Source organism: Triticum aestivum, chromosome 6B (assembly GCF_018294505.1).
Source record: "Triticum aestivum cultivar Chinese Spring chromosome 6B, IWGSC CS RefSeq v2.1, whole genome shotgun sequence".
NCBI classification, from domain to species: domain Eukaryota; kingdom Viridiplantae; phylum Streptophyta; class Magnoliopsida; order Poales; family Poaceae; genus Triticum; species Triticum aestivum.
Genome location: NC_057810.1, coordinates 676,760,831 through 676,779,966, shown reverse-complemented (window position 1 = coordinate 676,779,966; position 19,136 = coordinate 676,760,831). Strand labels below are relative to the sequence as shown.

General features: G+C 45.1%; 2 protein-coding genes and 1 non-coding gene across 3 annotated transcripts; 2 read left to right on the top strand and 1 right to left on the bottom strand.

Moving 5' to 3' along the window:
• Nucleotides 1–3,280: 3,280 nt before the first annotated feature.
• On the bottom strand, nucleotides 3,281–7,798 carry LOC100192196 (aspartate aminotransferase P2, mitochondrial). The gene is made up of 11 exons (XM_044558951.1): nucleotides 7,560–7,798; nucleotides 7,406–7,465; nucleotides 5,849–6,043; nucleotides 5,735–5,773; nucleotides 5,534–5,623; nucleotides 5,305–5,413; nucleotides 5,071–5,180; nucleotides 4,495–4,638; nucleotides 4,250–4,416; nucleotides 3,804–4,068; nucleotides 3,281–3,683 (listed from the first exon to the last, which is right to left on the bottom strand). Exons 1-11 carry the CDS (start codon nucleotides 7,614–7,616, stop codon nucleotides 3,552–3,554), a joined length of 1,368 nt encoding a protein of 455 aa, XP_044414886.1. The 5' UTR covers nucleotides 7,617–7,798; the 3' UTR covers nucleotides 3,281–3,551.
• Nucleotides 7,799–9,430: 1,632 nt separating this feature from the next.
• Nucleotides 9,431–15,007, top strand: LOC123139149 (DNA replication licensing factor MCM5). Its single transcript, XM_044558949.1, has 19 exons — nucleotides 9,431–9,682; nucleotides 9,770–9,884; nucleotides 10,014–10,157; nucleotides 10,243–10,422; nucleotides 10,521–10,619; nucleotides 10,740–10,873; nucleotides 10,954–11,059; nucleotides 11,141–11,275; nucleotides 11,385–11,462; nucleotides 11,947–12,051; nucleotides 12,137–12,228; nucleotides 12,341–12,473; nucleotides 12,572–12,667; nucleotides 12,741–12,838; nucleotides 12,917–13,007; nucleotides 13,960–14,069; nucleotides 14,241–14,370; nucleotides 14,455–14,556; nucleotides 14,664–15,007. Exons 1-19 carry the CDS (start codon nucleotides 9,525–9,527, stop codon nucleotides 14,745–14,747), a joined length of 2,190 nt encoding a protein of 729 aa, XP_044414884.1. The 5' UTR covers nucleotides 9,431–9,524; the 3' UTR covers nucleotides 14,748–15,007.
• Nucleotides 13,117–13,285, top strand: LOC123140463 (small nucleolar RNA snoR127). Its single transcript, XR_006470020.1, has one exon. It is a non-coding gene; the product is annotated as a small nucleolar RNA snoR127 (small nucleolar RNA).
• Nucleotides 15,008–19,136: the final 4,129 nt, after the last annotated feature.

The window sequence follows — 19,136 nt, the reverse complement described above, 5'->3', positions numbered from 1 at the left end:
ACCTGGCGAGGAGGTCGCGTCCATCCCCGAGACCAAGTGCGAGGAGGCGGCCACCGTGGCGGCGGCGATGAAGCAGGCGGCATTGTCTCTGTCATGGTGGCTCGATGAGGCGGAGGTATACCGGCAAAGGTGATGCGGAGGACTACATCATCCATTCACACATCATTAGGCACATGCGGGAAGCTTTGGTATGTGTAGCATTTTTTAAGAATGACTACCATGGTATTCCCACATAAAAAAACTAGTACTATATAAAAGTTAATATTGATATTTTTTTGGACTTCAAAATTCTTTTTTTTTGTTGAGGATACCATGAGAGTCATTCTTCCGCGAAACTTTTTACACGAGTAATACACTAGGCCATGTTTGTTAAAAAAAAGTTTCAGGAAGTTTATACTGTTTTCTATTTATTTTAAAATAATTTTCGAATTCGGGGTGCATTGACCCCATGTTCCAAAGAACAGCACCAATCTAATAGACGTGCATCTTAAAAGGTCCGGATGGGGTGTTCAACTCGGCAAATCAAGTCCAGACAATGCAAAACCTCAAGCACATGATCTTGCAAGAGATAGAGGAATGGCGGAGTGCAGGAGTAGGTGTGGGTGGTTTACAACGTTTTGTGAGAGAGTAGCCTTAAAATGAGGACGTTGGACATAGGTATGTGTAATGACTTGAGGAATGCTCGCATCTCCTCCAAGCATTGTAAATATGTTTGCTCTCTTTTATAAAGATAAGGTACGTCATTGACGTACTCTCGAAAGAAAAAGGATCCGCATGGACTAGCCTAGCCTATGACATGCCAGTTCTAACAAAAAAGCCTATGACATGCTAATTGAAAGCGTTTTAATCAACCAGCAATCTTTATCAGGGACGGCGTGTACATGAACACGAGCGTCCCGGCGACGGAGTCACGTTCGCAGAGTTTAAGCTGCCCTCTAACGTCGACCACCGCGCGCGCCTTTCCGCTTCCGGTGCCGGCGATGCAGCAGTGGTACACCGTGCCTTTCCGGTACATGCATCGGGCCGCGAGCAGCAGCATCTCCCCCGTGCTCTCGCACATCCCCACCGGGGCCAGGCGCGCATGCAGTATGTAGCCCGTGTCCAACCTGAGGACCTGCGTCCACGTCCCCGCCGCCGTGCGCCGCCACACCGTGCCTAGCCGGCTGTTCCACGTCACGACGACGCACAGCGCGCCGCCCACGTTGCCCAGCGCCACGTCCTGGCACCTCCACCGGCACGGCGGGCCGTCGATGACGCTGTACTCGCCGCTCGTCACGTCGAAGGAGAGGAGGGTGGACGCTCCAGGCTGGGCCTGGGAGCCGCCACCGCCGCTGTCGAGGAAGCTGTTGTCGATGACCCAGTACACGGCGCCGCCGACGGACGCGGGGGCCGTGCCGTAGATCGGGCACGGCGGGTCACGGGCGGCCGGGCGCCACGACGGCGTGCCCTGGCCCTGGCCTAGCGCGAGCACCTCGACGCCGAGGCTGTACGCCCCCGCCAGGACGTCGTGGACGCGGTAGTAGTGGCGGACCGCCTTGAGCGCGCGCGCGGCGGCGTCGTAGCAGAAGCCGAGGCGGTCGACGCCGTCGCCGACGCAGCTGGGCGCGCCGCGCGGGAGCCGCACAGACTCGCCGGTGGCCGGGTTCCACGCGAGCAGCTCCGCGGCGCTGCAGACGAGGAGGACGCCGTCGCAGTGCACGATGCTGCGGTCGAAGCTCCGCGGGGAGCGGAGCTGGACCCGCGACACGGGCCCGCCGCGGTCGCCGGACTCACGGTACCGGTGTATCCTGAGGAACGGGCCCGTCCCGGGGCCGCACGGCGAGACCACGAGCGTCTCCGCCCGCCAGCGCCGCAGGTGCGCGCGGGCGAAGGCGGGGTCGCGGTCGACCGTGGCGCGCCAGGCGGTGCATACGCGGCGGAATCGGAGGACGTCGTCGGTGGGCAGCCTCTCCAGAATATCGAGGACGACGGCGTCGGGCAGTGCCAGCGCCGCCGCTGTCTCGTCGGTACAGATCTTCCTCTTCTTCTTGGGTGGATTTGCATCCATTGTTGTGATTACAGACTCCTCTTGATCGGTGTTTTAGAGAAGAAAATAGGTATAACTGCATGGATGCAGTTGGTACTACTAATAGATTTGCGTCTGATTTGTTTCCTAACAGTATTAGATGCCCATATCCGCTTCGAAATCGGTGATTAAATCCAACGGATCACAAAGGAAGTGTTAAAGACGAAGTACTAAGGGGGTGTTTGGTTCCAGGGACTTTTTTGTGTTGGGACTAAAAAAAAGTCCCTAGCAAATCAAACAGGGGGGACCTTTTGCTAAAAATCCTTAGAAGCACTTTCTTGAGAGTCTTTTTCAAAAAGTCCTAGGGACTAGAAAAAGCCCTAGGACTAGAGAACCAAACACGACCTAACTAACTGCATCTGAAGAATTCAGTCAGCCTCAAGAGCTGATGTAAAGTCTTCAGATCATGGCGCCATTAATATTTCCTTTAGCAAAGACCAACTGGCTCAACGGACCGCAGTCTGTAGTTTGAACTATTTCTACTACTAGCAAGTTAGCATTTGCTGAATCTCCGGACTTCTCGAGTTGCCACAGCCTCTTCACGCTCTCAGTTCGAAATGAGCTTCTCGGACAGCTTCTCTGGAACATATGGTGATTATACCGGATTTAAGATCCGCATTGGACAAATTCATATGTCAGTGGACTTGAACAAGGGTCCATTGATCATGTGATGTGGACACAGGAGCCTCTTTTCTGGCATCCTTTGGCACTTCTCTGATAAATCTCAGGGTTCAGGGTTGGACTGGCTAAACAGAGACCAGACCTCTTGTGCAAAAGGACAGGGGGCGGCGGCGGCGGCGGACGACGGGGGGTTGCGCTGCTGCCGGGCATGGCCGGCAAGGACCTCCATGAAGAAAGGTTTTGCACAGGGCAGAAAGAAGGGCTTGGTTGAACTGGCTGCCTCCATTGAGAGGAAAACCAGCTCCACACGAGCAACCACCACTCAAAGGCAGGACCTCAAGAGTTGCCATCAGAAACCTGCCATTTTTCCCTTCACATAATGTCCCTTAGACTTCGCAGCACATTTTAGAGGCCTGGATCCATTTTGATGGCCTCCAGGCATTGCTCATGGAAGAAACAAAGATTGTAAAAAACGACGCACTAGAGAAACTACCATGGCTATGGTATGGGGGGTGGTCCAAGAATCTTCAGAGTTGGTGCTAAAAAGAAATAATAATACTACCTCCAACCAAAAAGGAAAAATAAACTTTGAGATGGCACAAAAAAGGCTACTTGCAGATGCCATCGTATATTTTTTTGCGAACACGATGCCATCATATATAATTAATTAGTAGAGTATTACAAACTTGTAAGGACCGTACAAGTGCTAAGCATTCGTGAGTTTTGCCGGATTATTTATTACCTCTGAATTACCGGACACGTCGTCAACATCCTGACTAAGAACTCGAGCTGGAAGGACCCAAAAATCCCAGCAAACTATAGAAGGAACTAATCGCGGTATCGTGGCCGCGACGCAAATCATAATCTAGTTGACATTGTGGAAGGAGTCGATGATGGCATCGGCAAGGTACTCGCACTTCGCCAGGTTCAACCCTGCCAACGAAATCCTCCCGTCCTTGGTCATGTATATGTGCCATTTATCGGTCATGTTATCGCTCTGCAAAACACGAAAGAGGGAACTTAGACGGTTACACAATGATACGCTTCTGCTGACATATCATTCAAAGATAATATGTGAAAACAATTTGTCATCTGTGGAATTCAAAGGCAAAGTCACCTGGGGTCTGTTCAAGCCCGTGAACGAGAACATGCCTATCTGGCGCAGAATGAAAGACCAGTCCTTGCCAGACTGGTCCTTTTCAGTCAAGCTATCATAAAGCTTCTGCCGAACGTTCTTGATCCGACCGGCCATTTGTTCCATCTCTTCCTTCCACTCACCGAACATGGTAGGGTCTCCAACAACGTTGGCGACGATCTTGGCACCGTGAATAGGTGGGTTTGAGTACATGGGCCGCGCCAATCGCTTCAGCTGGCTCTTCACCCTGCAAAGCTTCCAGTGTTATAATACATAGACAATTCAGAATTCATACAGATTCTTAGAGAAGGACTATCACCGTACGGTGTGCAGGATGAAGGGCAGAAATAAAATAGCATTTCATGCAACTGAATGTAAGGGGGAAAGGCCGGTAGGCAAGCAGTCGACCATTTAAAACACAAGATTACCTATCTGCAACTTCCGGTGCTGAGCAAATGACATTTATCGCACCGATCCTTTCTGCATATAGACCAAGGTTCTTGCTGTAAGACTGTGCAACGAACACTTCCAGGCCACGCTTAACAAAAAGCCTGACAGAAGATGCATCTTCATCAAGGCTTCCACTGGCAAAACCCTACAAAGAAAATATAACAGTCAGTAAGAGACAAATTGTGAAAATAAATTAAAGAAAGCCCACACGAAAACCATTCACCTGATAGGCAACATCAAAGAAAGGCATATGTTTTTTCTCTTCAATCACATCTGCCAGTTTCTCCCACTGTTCAGGAGTTGGGTCTATTCCAGTTGGATTGTGAGCACAACCATGTAGCAGAACAAAAGACCCCTCTGGGGCAGCCTAGTTTGCAAAGAGTATATACATTAGGACAAACAATAACCGGTGCATAAGAAATTAACAATAGTAAATAGGAAAAGTCAGTTCATTTCCAGATTGCAACTTCCATATGATGAGCGCAACCATTTCAGTTAATAAAAAAGGAGTGCAACCAGTGGAGGAGCACATGAAGGGGACAGTTCAGCACAGAGTGGGCCATTTCTTGCTAGTCGGCCAAAGTAATACTACCAAATCCTAAGAGAATGCTTGGAGAGAAGGATGGGACAGGACATGGCCCAATCCTGACGCTCCGCCAGTGAGTGCAACCCAATAGAAAGAAAAAACTGCTCTTAATGAAGTTTGGTCAATGAAAAATAGCAATGCAGGTTCCAAAAAAAATGCAAAGAGAAATATTTGAATAATGTTTAATTTTCTTGGTACAGATATTTTAGGTACCTGTATGTCAGCTATCATTCCCTCAAAATCCAGCCCAACAGTCTTGGGATCATAATACCGGTATTCTGACCATGGTACCCTAGCATCATTGAATATGTTTTTGTGGTTTCCTGTTAACATATAAATTGAACAAATTCATGAGATTCACCACAGAAAACAATGAGAAATAGACCTATGCACATGAAGTCATGAGCAGTTGAGCACTAGTTGCAGTTCCCAATTCGCCATACATACCCCATGTGGGAGATGATATAAGTACTTTTGAATCAGGGAAGTATCTCTGAATAAATGCTGCAGCAAGGCGTAATGATCCAGTCCCTGAGAGAGACTGAAGAGTAGCAACCTACAGCAGGAGTGATTACTAAATAAGGTTAACTAAACATAAGAGAAAACTCCTCAGGTGACAGCTTGTCAGGCAGTCATAATAGAACAAGAGCGATGGCAAGGGCTGCATAATCCATACCCGTCCTTGCTTGATGACAGGATTGTCAGCTCCAAGCAATAGATCTGCAGTTGCTTTGTTAAATGCAGCGAAGCCTTCAATAGGCAGATACTGCACCATAAAGAAAACATTCAGCTTTTCATTCTCAATGAAAGAATAGAAGGAAAATATGATTCTTTATGACCATGTCCAAATCATCTGAATTGTAAAATTGCATCGTACCTCCTTGTTTTCTCCTTTCTCCAACATAAGTTTTTCAGCCTACCACATGTAGCAGTAGCACATCAAAATAGGAACCTAAATTATTCAGGAAATGCCAAGGACGATTAGACTTACCTTCTTGACAACATTGAGGACAGCGGGCTGTAGCTCTTCCGTTCTATAGGCACCAACGCCAAGGTTGAGCTTCAGATCACTTGTATCTGCTTTAAATGCTTCCGAAACCCCAAGAATCGGGTCTGGAGGGGCCATCGGCACTCCTTCAAAGCGAGAAGCGTCTACTGCAAGTGCCATCGTTATGTGGCCAGTATTCTGCATCCAAACCGGCAAAGGAAGAATTAAATTTCAAAGCACAAACCATATCATGAGATGTCAAATATTGGAATGGCACAAGGCTTTAAGGCACAGCTGTCACATACAAAAGGATCATCCATGGAGAAACAGAAATGCTGGCTTAACCAGCTACACTACCAACTGCAATGTGCCTCAACTTTGAAACGAGCAACTCTAGAAGTCTAGAGTGGTCCTATCGCTATCAGTACAGTAAATACGTATAACTACTTCTACCATAAGAAGCCTGGACTAAGCACACCATGTTTATAGCTGTGCAGAATTAAAGCGCAGCTTCATGTTTGTTCATGTGTCAATGACTGCTTGTTCTCAAAAGAAGTCAGCATACTTTATGATCTATGAACAGAAATTATTCACAGAGAACACTTCATCCTTCGAATCCTTAAGAGCGTTCCTGATTATTAATATTTCTACTTAGCACTCGATCCTGACTAGCAGAGCTGAAAGGTCACTGAAAAGTTGGAATTAGGAAAGGTGCGTATCGGAGTCATGCTAAGTCTGAATCCCAGGAGACACCAGCAGCCCAGATAAGATTCTGCGTGACTCACTATTGTTCTAAAAGCTCGTGAAATCGTGCACAATTGGAAATCACAGCCCTGAATCGAGAACAACCCAAGTAGAACCACTAGCAGTCCTGAATTACCAGCCCAGGAAGCAAGCTACGAGGCCACACAAATTTTATAACTCCGCCTATGTCTTCTAGGCATAGCCGGTCCCAAGCCCGGGTAAAGGAGGAGGGTTGTGATAGGTTCGCGAGCCAACGTAAAAACTAGCCAGTCCCATAGGTATGAAACCCATTTGAGCGAGAGTAGTACTAGGATGGGTGACCTCCTGGGAAGTCCTCATGAAAGGGTTTCATATCTAAGGGTTGTGATAGGCTTGGCGAGCCAACGTAAAAACTAGCCAGTCTTTTGGGTATGAAATCCATTTGGACGAGAGTAGTACTAGGATGGGTGACCTCCTGGGAAGTCCTCGTGAAAGGGTTTCATATCTAGCCTACCCCAACTTGTTTGGGATAAAAGGCTTCGTAAGTAAGTAAGTATTAGAACTTCATGATTGCCAACCACGGTGCAAACTATGTACTCTACTTGCTTAGTCGATTCTGAACATATTACTGCACGTGTTAACACTAAACCAGTAGCAGCCGAGGATTGCCAATCCAGGAAGTCAGCGCCTATTTGAGTCGTACACGCACAGGAACACCTATGACAGGGGCCCAGAACCATCTAGCGCAGTCGCGTGACAGAACCGAACCAATTCACAAATCAAATGTGGGATCTAGGAAAGACGGAGCGAGAGGGGGCACAGGATCGGATCAGTCACCTTCCTCGCGACCCCGACGCGGCACCCGGCCCTCCCATCGTTCCTTCCTCCTCCGAACACCTGCGCCCACGAAAAAACAGATGAAAAAAAGGCTCAGAATCCACTGCCAAAAGCAGAGACACCGACAGACAGGTGGGAAGAAGCGGGCCCGTGCCTTGCACCGGGCGGCGGCGACGGCGGAGGCCGCCGGCGCGGAGAGGGCGGAGGCCATCCGCGGGGGGCGAGAGCTGCAGCGCGCGGAGGAGGAAGAGGGTGCGAGGGTGATCTGGGATCAGAGCGGGGCGGAGCGGGTGGATGGCGATGGCCTTGGAGTCTCCGTCAGAACTGCGGAGCTTCTCTGTTGGACGGATGGATTTATGCTGTCGACTTCTCCGGCCGGGGGATTCGAACAGTGAGAGGGACGTGGTTAAGCCACAGCCGTCTGATTCTGAGCCACTCCGCCCCGAGAAAACCACGTTCTGAGATTTCTCGAGCTGCCTTTTACACCCACGGTATTCCCCGAGTTCGAAGAGAGAATTGTTTGTCGACCTTTTTTCTGTTTTGTCAAAAGTTAGAGTGGAAGAATGTAGCTCGATATTTAAAAACTGAAACGGCATGACACGGTTGTCTCTCAAGTCTCAACACGAGAAAATCAATCTGCCTTTACCGGTTACTTTTCTTTAGGGGACCTTTGCCGGTCACTTTGAGGACGAGCAATCATATGTGGTCCAATCCTAGAACTAATTTACACTGAAAATGCATCTCAGTTTTAATAAGCACGTGGCTAAATCAATAAGACCTCTCGCACTTCGTCGACATGACCGTGTAGGAAGGTTTAATTCGACTCGTACACCATCATCCATCTCATGCTCTTCTCCTCCTCCTCTTTCCTTCCGGTCGTCCTGACTCCTCTCTTGGCCGTTCTCTCAGCCTCCCGTCACCATGTCAACGAGTATTCATTAAGTGGAAGCAAAATCTAGACAAAAAAGTAGGAGTATCATGTGGATTTAAAATTTCGTAAGTAGCAAGCCTCTTATTTGAAGCTACACAATCCTTGTTCATTCTAGTATTATATTGTAGTTGTAACAATGTGGTGCCTGAACTTACTCCACGAATTCCTAGGAAAAATGACCAAAACTTTTATGCTTTTAGTTAAGAAAACATTATATAGTTTTTTTCTAAAAGGAATAAAATGGAATTCAGTTCGTCCGTGTGTAAAGAAAAAAATAACCATTTTCTTAGAATAATATTGTTGAGAAAAATATTTTATCCCAACAATAGTAAAAAAGAGAGTTCTGTTAGAGTAAAAAAATTGGGGCGCCCTTACCAGTCCACATACAATATATATGATTTTTTTAATCAATTTTAGTATTTGTTTGCAGTTGCAAAATGTGATGTACTCAATTTATTGTTCAATCTCCCAGAAAATGACCAAAAATGTTAAAGTTTATGGTTAATCAAATAGCAATACACAAATATTGTATAGACATAACAAGTTTTTGTTAAAAAGGAACAAAATGGAATTCAGGTCGTCTGTGTGTAAAGAAAAAATAAACCATTTCTATTGGAACAATCCTTGAGATATGATATTTATGTGCAAGAAAAATACTCCCAGTCTATTTTGGGACTGGGAGTATTTTCCTTGTTCAACTAAATTTTGAACTAAAACTACGACCCTTATTATGGGCGGAGGGAGTATTTTGATGTTTCACTAAATTTCAAACTAAAACCATGTCACTTATTTCGGGATGGAGGGTTGTTTTTCTTTTATTAGTAAAATTATTTTTTAGGGGTTTTAGTAATAAAATTAGTAAAAAGAGAAGAGACACTTAGGACACCCTTACCAGCCCACTATTATCATTCCAGACCCAAGCCCACACACTATCAGCCCACCAACGAACCCGGCCTCGCCGCAAGAACAGCCCAACCAAACCCTAGACGAGCACGAGCGCGGCAGAGCGCAACAGCCTCCTCCCGCCAAAACGCGCACCGCTTTCCCGCCAAACCGTCCTCTCTATTACCCTCTTCGCGCCACCCCTTCCATCCCCACCCCCATCCCCGTCTCCCCTCCCCCCTCCGCGCCGGCACCCATCCCACGCGCCCGCGCGTCCCCCTCCCCCACCTCCTCGCCGCCGCCACCATGTCGGGCTGGGACGAGGGCGCCGTCTTCTACAGCGACCAGGCGCAGTTCCCGCAGGGCGACCCCGCCGCCGCCGACATCACCCGCCACTCCGCCCTCCGCAAGTTCAAGGAGTTCCTCCGCGGCTTCACCGGCCCCACCGGCGACTTCCCCTACCGGTACCCCCTCCCCCCCTCTCCTCGCCAGATCTGGTCGAATCGGGCTAGTAGGCTGACCCGTGGACGCGTTCCCCTGTTTCTTTCCAGCGAGAGCCTCGTGCACAACCGCGACCATGTCACCGTCGCCATCGAGGACCTCGACGCCTTCGACGCCGAGCTTGCCGACCGGATCCGCAAGGCGCCCGCGGACTACCTGCCGCTGGTGCGTTCCCATCTCTGAACCGTCTTTTTTATTTTTTGGTCTGACGGGCTATCTGAAACTATGTCATGTCTGTCTTTTATCTGTTGATTCAGAGCTCTGTTTAACTCTTCGTGTGGTGGGTTTCTGCAGTTCGAGACGGCTGGATCAGAGGTTCTCGCCAGCCTCAGGTCGAAGGTTGCCGGCGAGACCGGGGAAATGGAGGAGCCCGTCACCGGCGATGTGCAGATCTTCCTCTCCTCCAAGGAGAATTGCGTCTCCATGAGATCTATTGGGGTCAGTTCTGGAACAAATTCTACAAATTAGCACATTCCGGAGATTTTTAGGAACTCCATTCCGATAACCAACATAAAAATTACAGGCAGATTACATGTCGAAACTGGTGAAAATTGCGGGTATTGCAATTGCTGCTTCGAGGGTGAAGGCCAAGGCCACTCATGTGACACTGCTCTGCAAGAACTGCAGGAGTGTGAGGACTGTGCCGTGCAGGCCAGGCCTCGGTGGGGCTATTGTCCCACGATCCTGTGATCATGTTCCTCAGGTATATTTCTCGGTGATCATATTCAGTCATTGCCATACTGTTTAGTTTTGGATTGTTAATGGCGGTGGTACATGTATCTGATTGTTTCGCTTCCTTAGCCGGGAGAAGAGCCTTGCCCCCTGGACCCCTGGATTGCAGTTCCTGACAAGAGCAAGTATGTGGATCTACAGACTCTCAAATTGCAGGAAAATCCTGAGGTTAGTATTATGCTTCCTGCAGAACTGTTGAGTTGCAGTAATCCACTTTTATGTGATGTTCACTGGCTAACTACTGTAACATGACTACAATTATTAATCTTTGTTAATATCGTCTTCCAGGATGTTCCAACTGGTGAGCTTCCACGGAATGTGCTGCTTTCTGTAGATAGACATCTTGTTCAGACAATTGTTCCGGGGACTAGATTAACTGTCGTCGGCATCTACAGTGTATTCCAAGCATCTGGGACAAACAAGTACGTTTTGGAACCAGAGTTTTTGTTGTTGTTATCTAGGCTGGTTACATGGCTGATGCTGCCGTATATTCATTTTGCAGCCAGAAAGGTGCTGTTGGAGTTAAACAGCCCTACATTAGAATTGTGGGGTTAGAGCAGTCTCGAGATGACAACACAAATGGCCCCTCACATTTCACACTTGATGAGGTAGTTTAATTTCTTCTGTTTTCATTAATCATGGGAGCTGCACTTTTTCCCTGTGATGTTAACTTTATTGTTGGGTTGCAGGAAATGGAATTCAAAGAATTTGCACAGAGGCCGGATGCATATGCCAAGATTTGTTCAATGATTGGCCCTTCAATTTATGGTCATGGTGATGTCAAGAAAGCTATTGCGTGCCTTTTGTTTGGGGGATCAAAGAAGGTATTTGATCTTGTCAGCCTCTGATATGTTATATGTATTGCAAATTAAATTTTATTCTGTAGCTAATTGGGTCGTGCTCCCATGCTGTTTAAACTGTTTTCTACTACAGAGGCTACCAGATGGTGTCCGTTTGAGAGGGGACATTCATGCCTTGCTTTTGGGTGATCCATCCACAGCAAAATCCCAGGCAAGTGCTGTTTTAAGTTATCACGGGTCATGGCATTTAGTTTGTTGGCAAGTAACTTGATAATATAGGTCATATCAGTCTTGTCAACTCCCTAGAGTTGAAATTTATAAATGGTTAGTGATTTCACTTGCTGGAATATTTGGAAGGAGTGAAACGTAATATAGTTTGATACGTTGAAGGCTTGAACTAGCAAGTAGCTTTCAAGCCAGTCAACTTTCAGTTATAAGGTCCTGCTCTCCTTTGCTTTCCTTTTGCTGTTGCATGTGTCAGTATGTTATACTCTTATGCTTGAGTGCTCAACCTTTTCTTGTATGCATTAGGCAGGAGTGTGGCCCTTCCACTCTATAATGTCTACGCTTGCATGTTGGATTCATGTGATACTCTAGTTTAGTAAATGTAATTTGCCAAAATAATCGTTTCTGGTTTTTACACATAAAGACCAATGATTTCTGATTGAGTGACACACATTTCTACATTTGGACAGTTTCTGAAGTTTGTAGAGAAGACTGCACCAATTGCAGTCTATACCTCTGGAAAAGGTTCATCTGCAGCTGGTCTTACAGCATCTGTAACCCGGGATAGTAACTCGGTATGCTTTTCTAAATTGAATCACTTGTTCTGTTTACTCTGAAGTATTTGTTCTGTGTGTAAAAGACTATTCTTTTCCTGCACAGCGTGAGTTTTATTTGGAAGGAGGGGCCATGGTGCTGGCTGATGGCGGAGTAGTTTGTATTGATGAATTTGACAAGATGAGGCCTGAAGACAGGTAACGTTTAACTAGCCCTTTGTCTAAACTAGAATATAACATTGTGTGCCTGTTTATTTTGTACCCTCTTATAATCATTTTAATCTGTTTTGTTATTCTTGTGTGGTTCCAGAGTTGCAATTCATGAGGCCATGGAGCAGCAGACCATATCTATTGCCAAGGCTGGCATTACAACAGTACTCAATTCAAGGACCTCAGTTCTTGCAGCTGCCAATCCAATTTCGGGGCGGTATGATGACCTGAAGGTTAGTCCATCTGTTTTGTTGTGACCTACTTATTCGATTTTGAAATGAATATACTATTCTAGTGCAAAGTTTGTTAACTGTCTTCTGCTGTTCATCAGACCGCACAAGATAACATAGATCTGCAGACAACAATCCTTTCTCGGTTTGATCTAATCTTCATAGTTAAAGATGTCAGAATGTATGAGCAAGATAAGGTATGGATCAAATTTCTTTCTTCAGATACTTGGTAGTCCTGTAAGCTATAGACTAAGTGAACTTCAAATGCAGCGAATAGCAAACCACATCATTAAGGTGCATGCCAGTGGTGCTGCAACTCAAGCAAACAAGAACACAAATGCCAATGAAGGAGAGAATTGGCTGAAAAGGTGTGGTTGATTTTTCATATTATGTTTCACTCAGGATTTGTCAAGCTCCATCATATTCATAATCTTACAAATATGCAGATACGTCGAGTACTGCCGCAACACATGTAGACCACGACTCTCAGAAAAAGCAGCAGAGATGCTGCAGAATAAATATGTTGAGATCAGACAGGTATATCTACTGCAGAATTCACCACATCACATAATGAGTCAGCTTAAAGTTCATGAGAACATATTGTTATCTGGACTTGCTATTTCCTTATTAGGAATCATTTTTCCATCTGAAATGATGAAAGTTAGCCAAATCTTATTATAACATGCTCCTCTACATGTAAGCTTTATCTGTGCCTTTGGTGAAGATCTCTTCTTTGCCAGGCACAAGAGTAGATACGTAGAGTTGAAGTTTGCGTTATTGATGATAAAATAGAGATTGGGAACTTACTGATCAGAAACTTGCATGGACCTGATAAACTGTTTCTGTAAACTGAGATTTCATTCTTTTTTTTCTAAGTTCATGAGAACATATTGGTTATCTGGACTTGCTATTTCCTTGTTTGGCACTCCCTCCGTAAAGAAATATAAGAGCTTTTTAGTGATCTAAACGCTCTTATATTTGTTTACAGAGGGAGTATCATTTTTTCCACCTGAAATGATGAAAGTTAGCCAAATCTTATTATAACATGCTCCTGTACATGTAAGCTTTATCTGTGCCTTTGGTGAAGATCTCTTCTTTGCCAGGCACAAGAGAAGACATGTAGAGTTGAAGTTTGTGTTAATGATGATAAAATAGAGATTGGGTACTTACTGATCAGAAACTCGCATGGACCTGATAAACTGTTGCTGTAAACTGAGATTTCAATCATTTTTTCTTGTCCCAGTGATTACTGTGTACATATGTTTTACATTACGTGAGTCTTGAGCTTCTCCATGTTCATATTTGCTGTTCTGATGGCTGGTAATTTAGTTTTTGGCAAATTCCACAACAGTTTGAATGGTTCTCTGGGTCTGCTTTCTGAAAAATTCAAGTCATTTTTCATGATGGTTTTGTGGTGATTGTCACAATCAATTTTTTATTTAGACAATAGTTGCCAGATATTTACCCATTTTGTTTGATCATCATGCAGAAAATGAGACAACAATCCCATGAGACAGGAAGAGCTGCAGCCATACCCATCACTGTGAGGCAGCTTGAAGCTATCATACGGTTGAGCGAATCTCTTGCAAAGATGAGACTGTAAGTGCAATCTGATCACATGCTAATTTTGTTCAACAAGCATTTGTTTGCTGCTAGCTCAGTTCTGGTACATTTAGAAGATGTTTATGTATTTAGCATCATGACTTGGGGCTCTAACTTCTGACAAACAAGTATCATGGCATTCCTTGCTGACATGTGATTGGTTCTCAGGACTAGTGTGGCTACGCCAGAGCACATTGAAGAGGCATTTAGACTGTTCAATGTCTCCACTGTCGATGCCGCAAGATCTGGAATCAACGAGCATCTGAACTTGTCACCGGAGATTGCAAATGAAATCAAGGTGAGTCTCTTGCATCCAAAACAAGAATCTAGCTTCTTTAACCTTTTGCATCTCCTGAGTTTCCCTTCCATTTCATCCCAACAGCAAGCCGAAGCGCAGATAAAGAGAAGGATGGGAATCGGGAGCCACATATCTGAGCGACGGCTGCTCGACGAACTTAATCGGATGGGGATGAATGAATCCATTGTAAGCAACCTGTCATCACACACTAAAAATTCTCTCAAACAAATAGCATGCACAAAAATAGTCTATAACTGATAGATTTCTCACCACCCTTTCTGTTGCTGATTCAGGTGAGAAGAGCCCTTGTGATCATGCACCAGAGGGACGAAGTGGAGTACAAGAGGGAGCGCCATGTGATTGTCCGCAAGGCTTGAGCTGAACTGAACCGATGGAGCTACCATGGAACCCTCTGGCCATCTGATGTGTGTGTATAAGTAGTGCTGACACTGCAGCCCGTTTCCTGAGGAAATTTGTTGGGTCGTTGAAATTGAGTTGTAGTTGTACTACTTTGAGCTGTAGCTGTAGCCCTAAATCATATTGTGTCGAACTGAAGATGTACCCCAGTAAGTTCATTCATGAATGCAACATTTTGGCGTTCTGCAGCTGAGCAGAGTCAATGCCTAGGAAACTGAAACTTGCTCTTTGCCCTGTGTTGTTCTGATGTCGGTCTTCTTTGTCTTGTGAAATGTGATTTCGAAAAAAAAACATAACATCTTCCCTATGCTTGAATTCAAACCACATCTTCAATCACTACATATGTAGTCTATAAACTAGTAGTTGTAGTGATGTTTAAATAGACAGCTTCAAAGAGTCAAGTTTTAGTCTATTAATACTGAATTGTTGAGTCTTATCAAAAGCAAAAATGATTAGCCTGAAAACGGCAGTGCTTTTTTATGCTAATGACTTTGAACAGGGCATGCTTTTTAAGGGAGTGGAATTCTAGCTCTGACTATCTTGCATCTGAGTATTATGCTAAGTATCGTCTAAAAATGTAACTTAGCTGCCATGCTGGTCCTTATGGTGTGGGTGAAGGTCTTGAATTTAATACATCCTATTCTGCATTGTTATTTTTTTAATGATGCTTGCTCGTAATCAGCCTCATAAAAACCTTATATTCCTGAAGAAGATTTGTCGCAAAGCTAGGAGAAAACCTTGTGATCCCCATGGCTGGCTGGCCAGTTTTCTTTGTAGTTCTGTTAGTAATAATGTTATGTACATAATCTAATGAAAAATATCAATTAGCCAATAGGTTAATTCACCTACTATTTCCTCTAAAAATGAAACCATGTGGAAAATGTAAACACTTAGTGATGGAACTATTGTTTTAGTTGGTCGTATGTGTTTTGCTTGGTGGGTTATGGAGTGCCTTGGACAACTTTCTTCATGTTGTAACTGTTGGGGCTGCACCACTGTTATATGCCACTGATGAGCAATGAAAACAACAAAGCAATGCACCAATTCATTGACAACAACTATTGACAAGTTCAACCAACACGCAAGCAACGGAATAAACACAAACAAAATGCACATGTGACACATAAATTTAACGTGGAAAAACCTAGGAGTAAAAAAAACCACATACTGTATAGAATTTTCTTTAAAACCTGTAGAGGGATTTACAACACACTCAACATGTTGCTAGCCAGGAACAACTATTACTACAAGAGGCAAGATTTCAGTAGTAAACACGACTTTTGCTCCATTCTATATTTCGTCAGCTGCTATCAAACTGCTGAGCCAAACAACTCAAAATTTTCTAGACAAACAGACACACAAGTTCGTGAGATACCCTCAAAATTTCAACTTCATCGAACATTGTTTGCCTACCCAATTTATTCGTCTGCAAAAATATTATGTGCTTAAACTTCAGCAGACCGAACATACAAAAACACTGTCAAATTTGATGCTCCAGTGATACAATTCTCAAACTAGCTAATCAGGTCAAAGTACTCAAAGTAAGGAACTAACTCATCAAGTTTGGTGTCGAGCCAAGCACATTTGAGCCGTCGATAACCACCTTGAACGTTGTCTAGTCAGATACATCAAATCTAGACAGAATCACCTCTCCTTTCTCTTTTCTACTGAGTTGTGTTGTTCTTTGTGTGCTCGCTCACTCTCACAATGGCAGCCAACTAATGGAAATATGCCCTAGAGGCAATAATAAAATGGTTATTATAATATTTCCTTAATCATGATAAAGGTTTATTATTCATACTAGAATTGTATTGACCGGAAACTTAAATACATGTGTGGATACATAAACAAATACCGTGTCCCTAGCGAGCCTCTACTAGACTAGCTCGTTGATAAAAGATGGTTAAGGTTTCCTAACCATAAACATGAGTTGTCATTTGATAACGGGATCCCATCATTAGGAGAATGATGTGATGAACAAGACCCAACCGTTAGCATGGCATATGATCGTTCAGTTTATTGCTACTGCTTTTTTAATGTCAAATACATGTTCCTTCAACCATGAGATCATGCAACTCCCGGATACCAGAGGAATACCTTGTGTGCTATCAAACGTCACAATGTAATTGGGTGATCATAAAGATACCCTACAGGTATCTCCGAAGGTGTCTATTGAGTTGGTGTGAATCAAGATTGGGATTTGTCACTCCATGTATCGGAGATGTATCTCCGATTCCTCTCGGTAATACACATCACAAGAAGCTTACAAGCAAAGTGACTAAGGAGTTAGTTGCAAGATGATGTATTATGGAACGAGTAAAGAAACTTGCCGGTAACGATATTGAACTAGGTATAAAGATACCGACGATCGAATCTTGGGCAAGTAACATACTGGCACACAAAGGGAATAACGTATGTTGTCATAAAGGTTCAACCGATAAAAGATCTTCGTGGAATATGCAGGAATCAATATGGGCATCCAGGTCCCGCTATTGGTTATTGACCGGAGAGGTGTCTCGATCATGACTACATAATTCCCGAACTCGTAGGGTCGCACGCTTAACGTTCGTTGACGCTAGAGTAGTATTGGGATATTTGATGAGTGGTAACCAAATATTGTTCGGAGTCCCGGATGAGATCTCAGACGTCACGAGGAGTCTCGGAATGGTCGATAGGCAAAGATTTATATATGGGAAGTCATATTTTGGGTTCCGAAAAATGTGCGGTTTTTTCAATATTGTATCGGGAAGCTTCCAGAGGGTTCCTGAGGATTCCGGAGGGGTTCGGAAGTCCACAAGTGGGTTCACCACGACCCAAGGGCTAGCATGGGCCGCGGGGAGGCGTCCCGGCCTTATTGGGCTAGGCGCACCAAGTCCTCAAAAGCCCATGTGGCTAGGGAAGGCAGAAAAAGGGAAGGAGTCCTAGTAGGAATAGGATTGGACTTGGAGTCCAAGTCCTCTCCCCCTTAGCTGTGCCCTAGGGCTTGGAGGGGCTATTTCCCATGCCCCTCCACCTATATAGAGAGGGGAGGGGGTGACCCAAGAGGATACATCAAGCCCTTGGCGCCCCCTCTCTCTCGTTACTCCGTAGTTCCACCGCCTCATACCGGCGACGCTTAGCGAAGCGCTGTTGGTGCTCCATAACCACCATTACCACCATATCGTCATGTTGGTTGTGATCCCATCTACTTCCCCTCTCCCGCTTGCTGGATCAAGAAGGAGGACACATCATCGAGCCGCACGTGTGCTAAACTCGGAGGTGCCGTCCGTTCGACACTAGACCGGTTGGATAGTGATCGGATCGTGGAGAGTACGGCTACATCAACCGCATGATAGACGCTTCTGCTTAGCAATCTATAAGGGTATGTAGATGCTCTCCCCCTCTCGTAGCTATGCATCTCTATGGATAGATCTTGCGTGTGCGTAGAAATTTTTTGTTTTCCATGCAACATTCCCCAACAGTGGCATCATGAGCTAGGTCTATGCGTAGATGATATGCACAAGTAGAACACAAAGGAGTTGTGGGCGGTGATGTTCATACTGCTTACCACAAACGTCTTATTTTGATTCGGCGGCATTGTGGGATGAAGTGGCCAGGACCAACCTTACATGTCCACGTAGATGAGACCGGTTCCACCGACTGACATGCAACTTGTTTTGCATAAAGGTGGCTGGCGGGTGTCTGTTTCTCCTTCTTTATTTGAATCGAATTTGACTACGACCGGTCCTTGAAGAAGGTTAAAACAAAAAAACTTGATAATCACCGCTATGGTTTTGCGTAGGTAAGAACTGTTCTTGCTAGTTGCCCGTAGCAGCCACGTAAAACTTGCAACAACAAAGTAGAGGACGTCTAACTTGTTTTTGCAGGGTATGTTGTGATGTGGTATGGTCAAGACGTGATGCGATATACATTATTGTATGAGATGATCATGTTTTGTAATATCGACAACTGGCAGGGGCCTTAGGGTTGTCTTTTAATTATTATATGAAATGCAAGCGTCATGTAATTGCTTTACTTTATCGCTATGCATTAGCAATAGGTGTAGAAGCAATAGTTGGCGAGACGACCCTGGCGCAATGATGGAGATCAAGGTGTCGAGCCGGTGATGATGGAGATCATGCTGATGCGTTGGAGATGGAGATCAAAACCACAAGATGATGATGGCCATATCATGTCACATATTTTGATTGCATGTGATGTTTATCCTTTATGCATCTTATTTTGCTTAGAACGACGGTAGCATTATAAGATGATCCCTTCACTTAATTTCCAGATAAAAGTGTTCTCCCTGAGTATGCACCATTGCCAAAGTTTGTCGTTTTGAAGCACCACGTGATGATCGGGTGTGA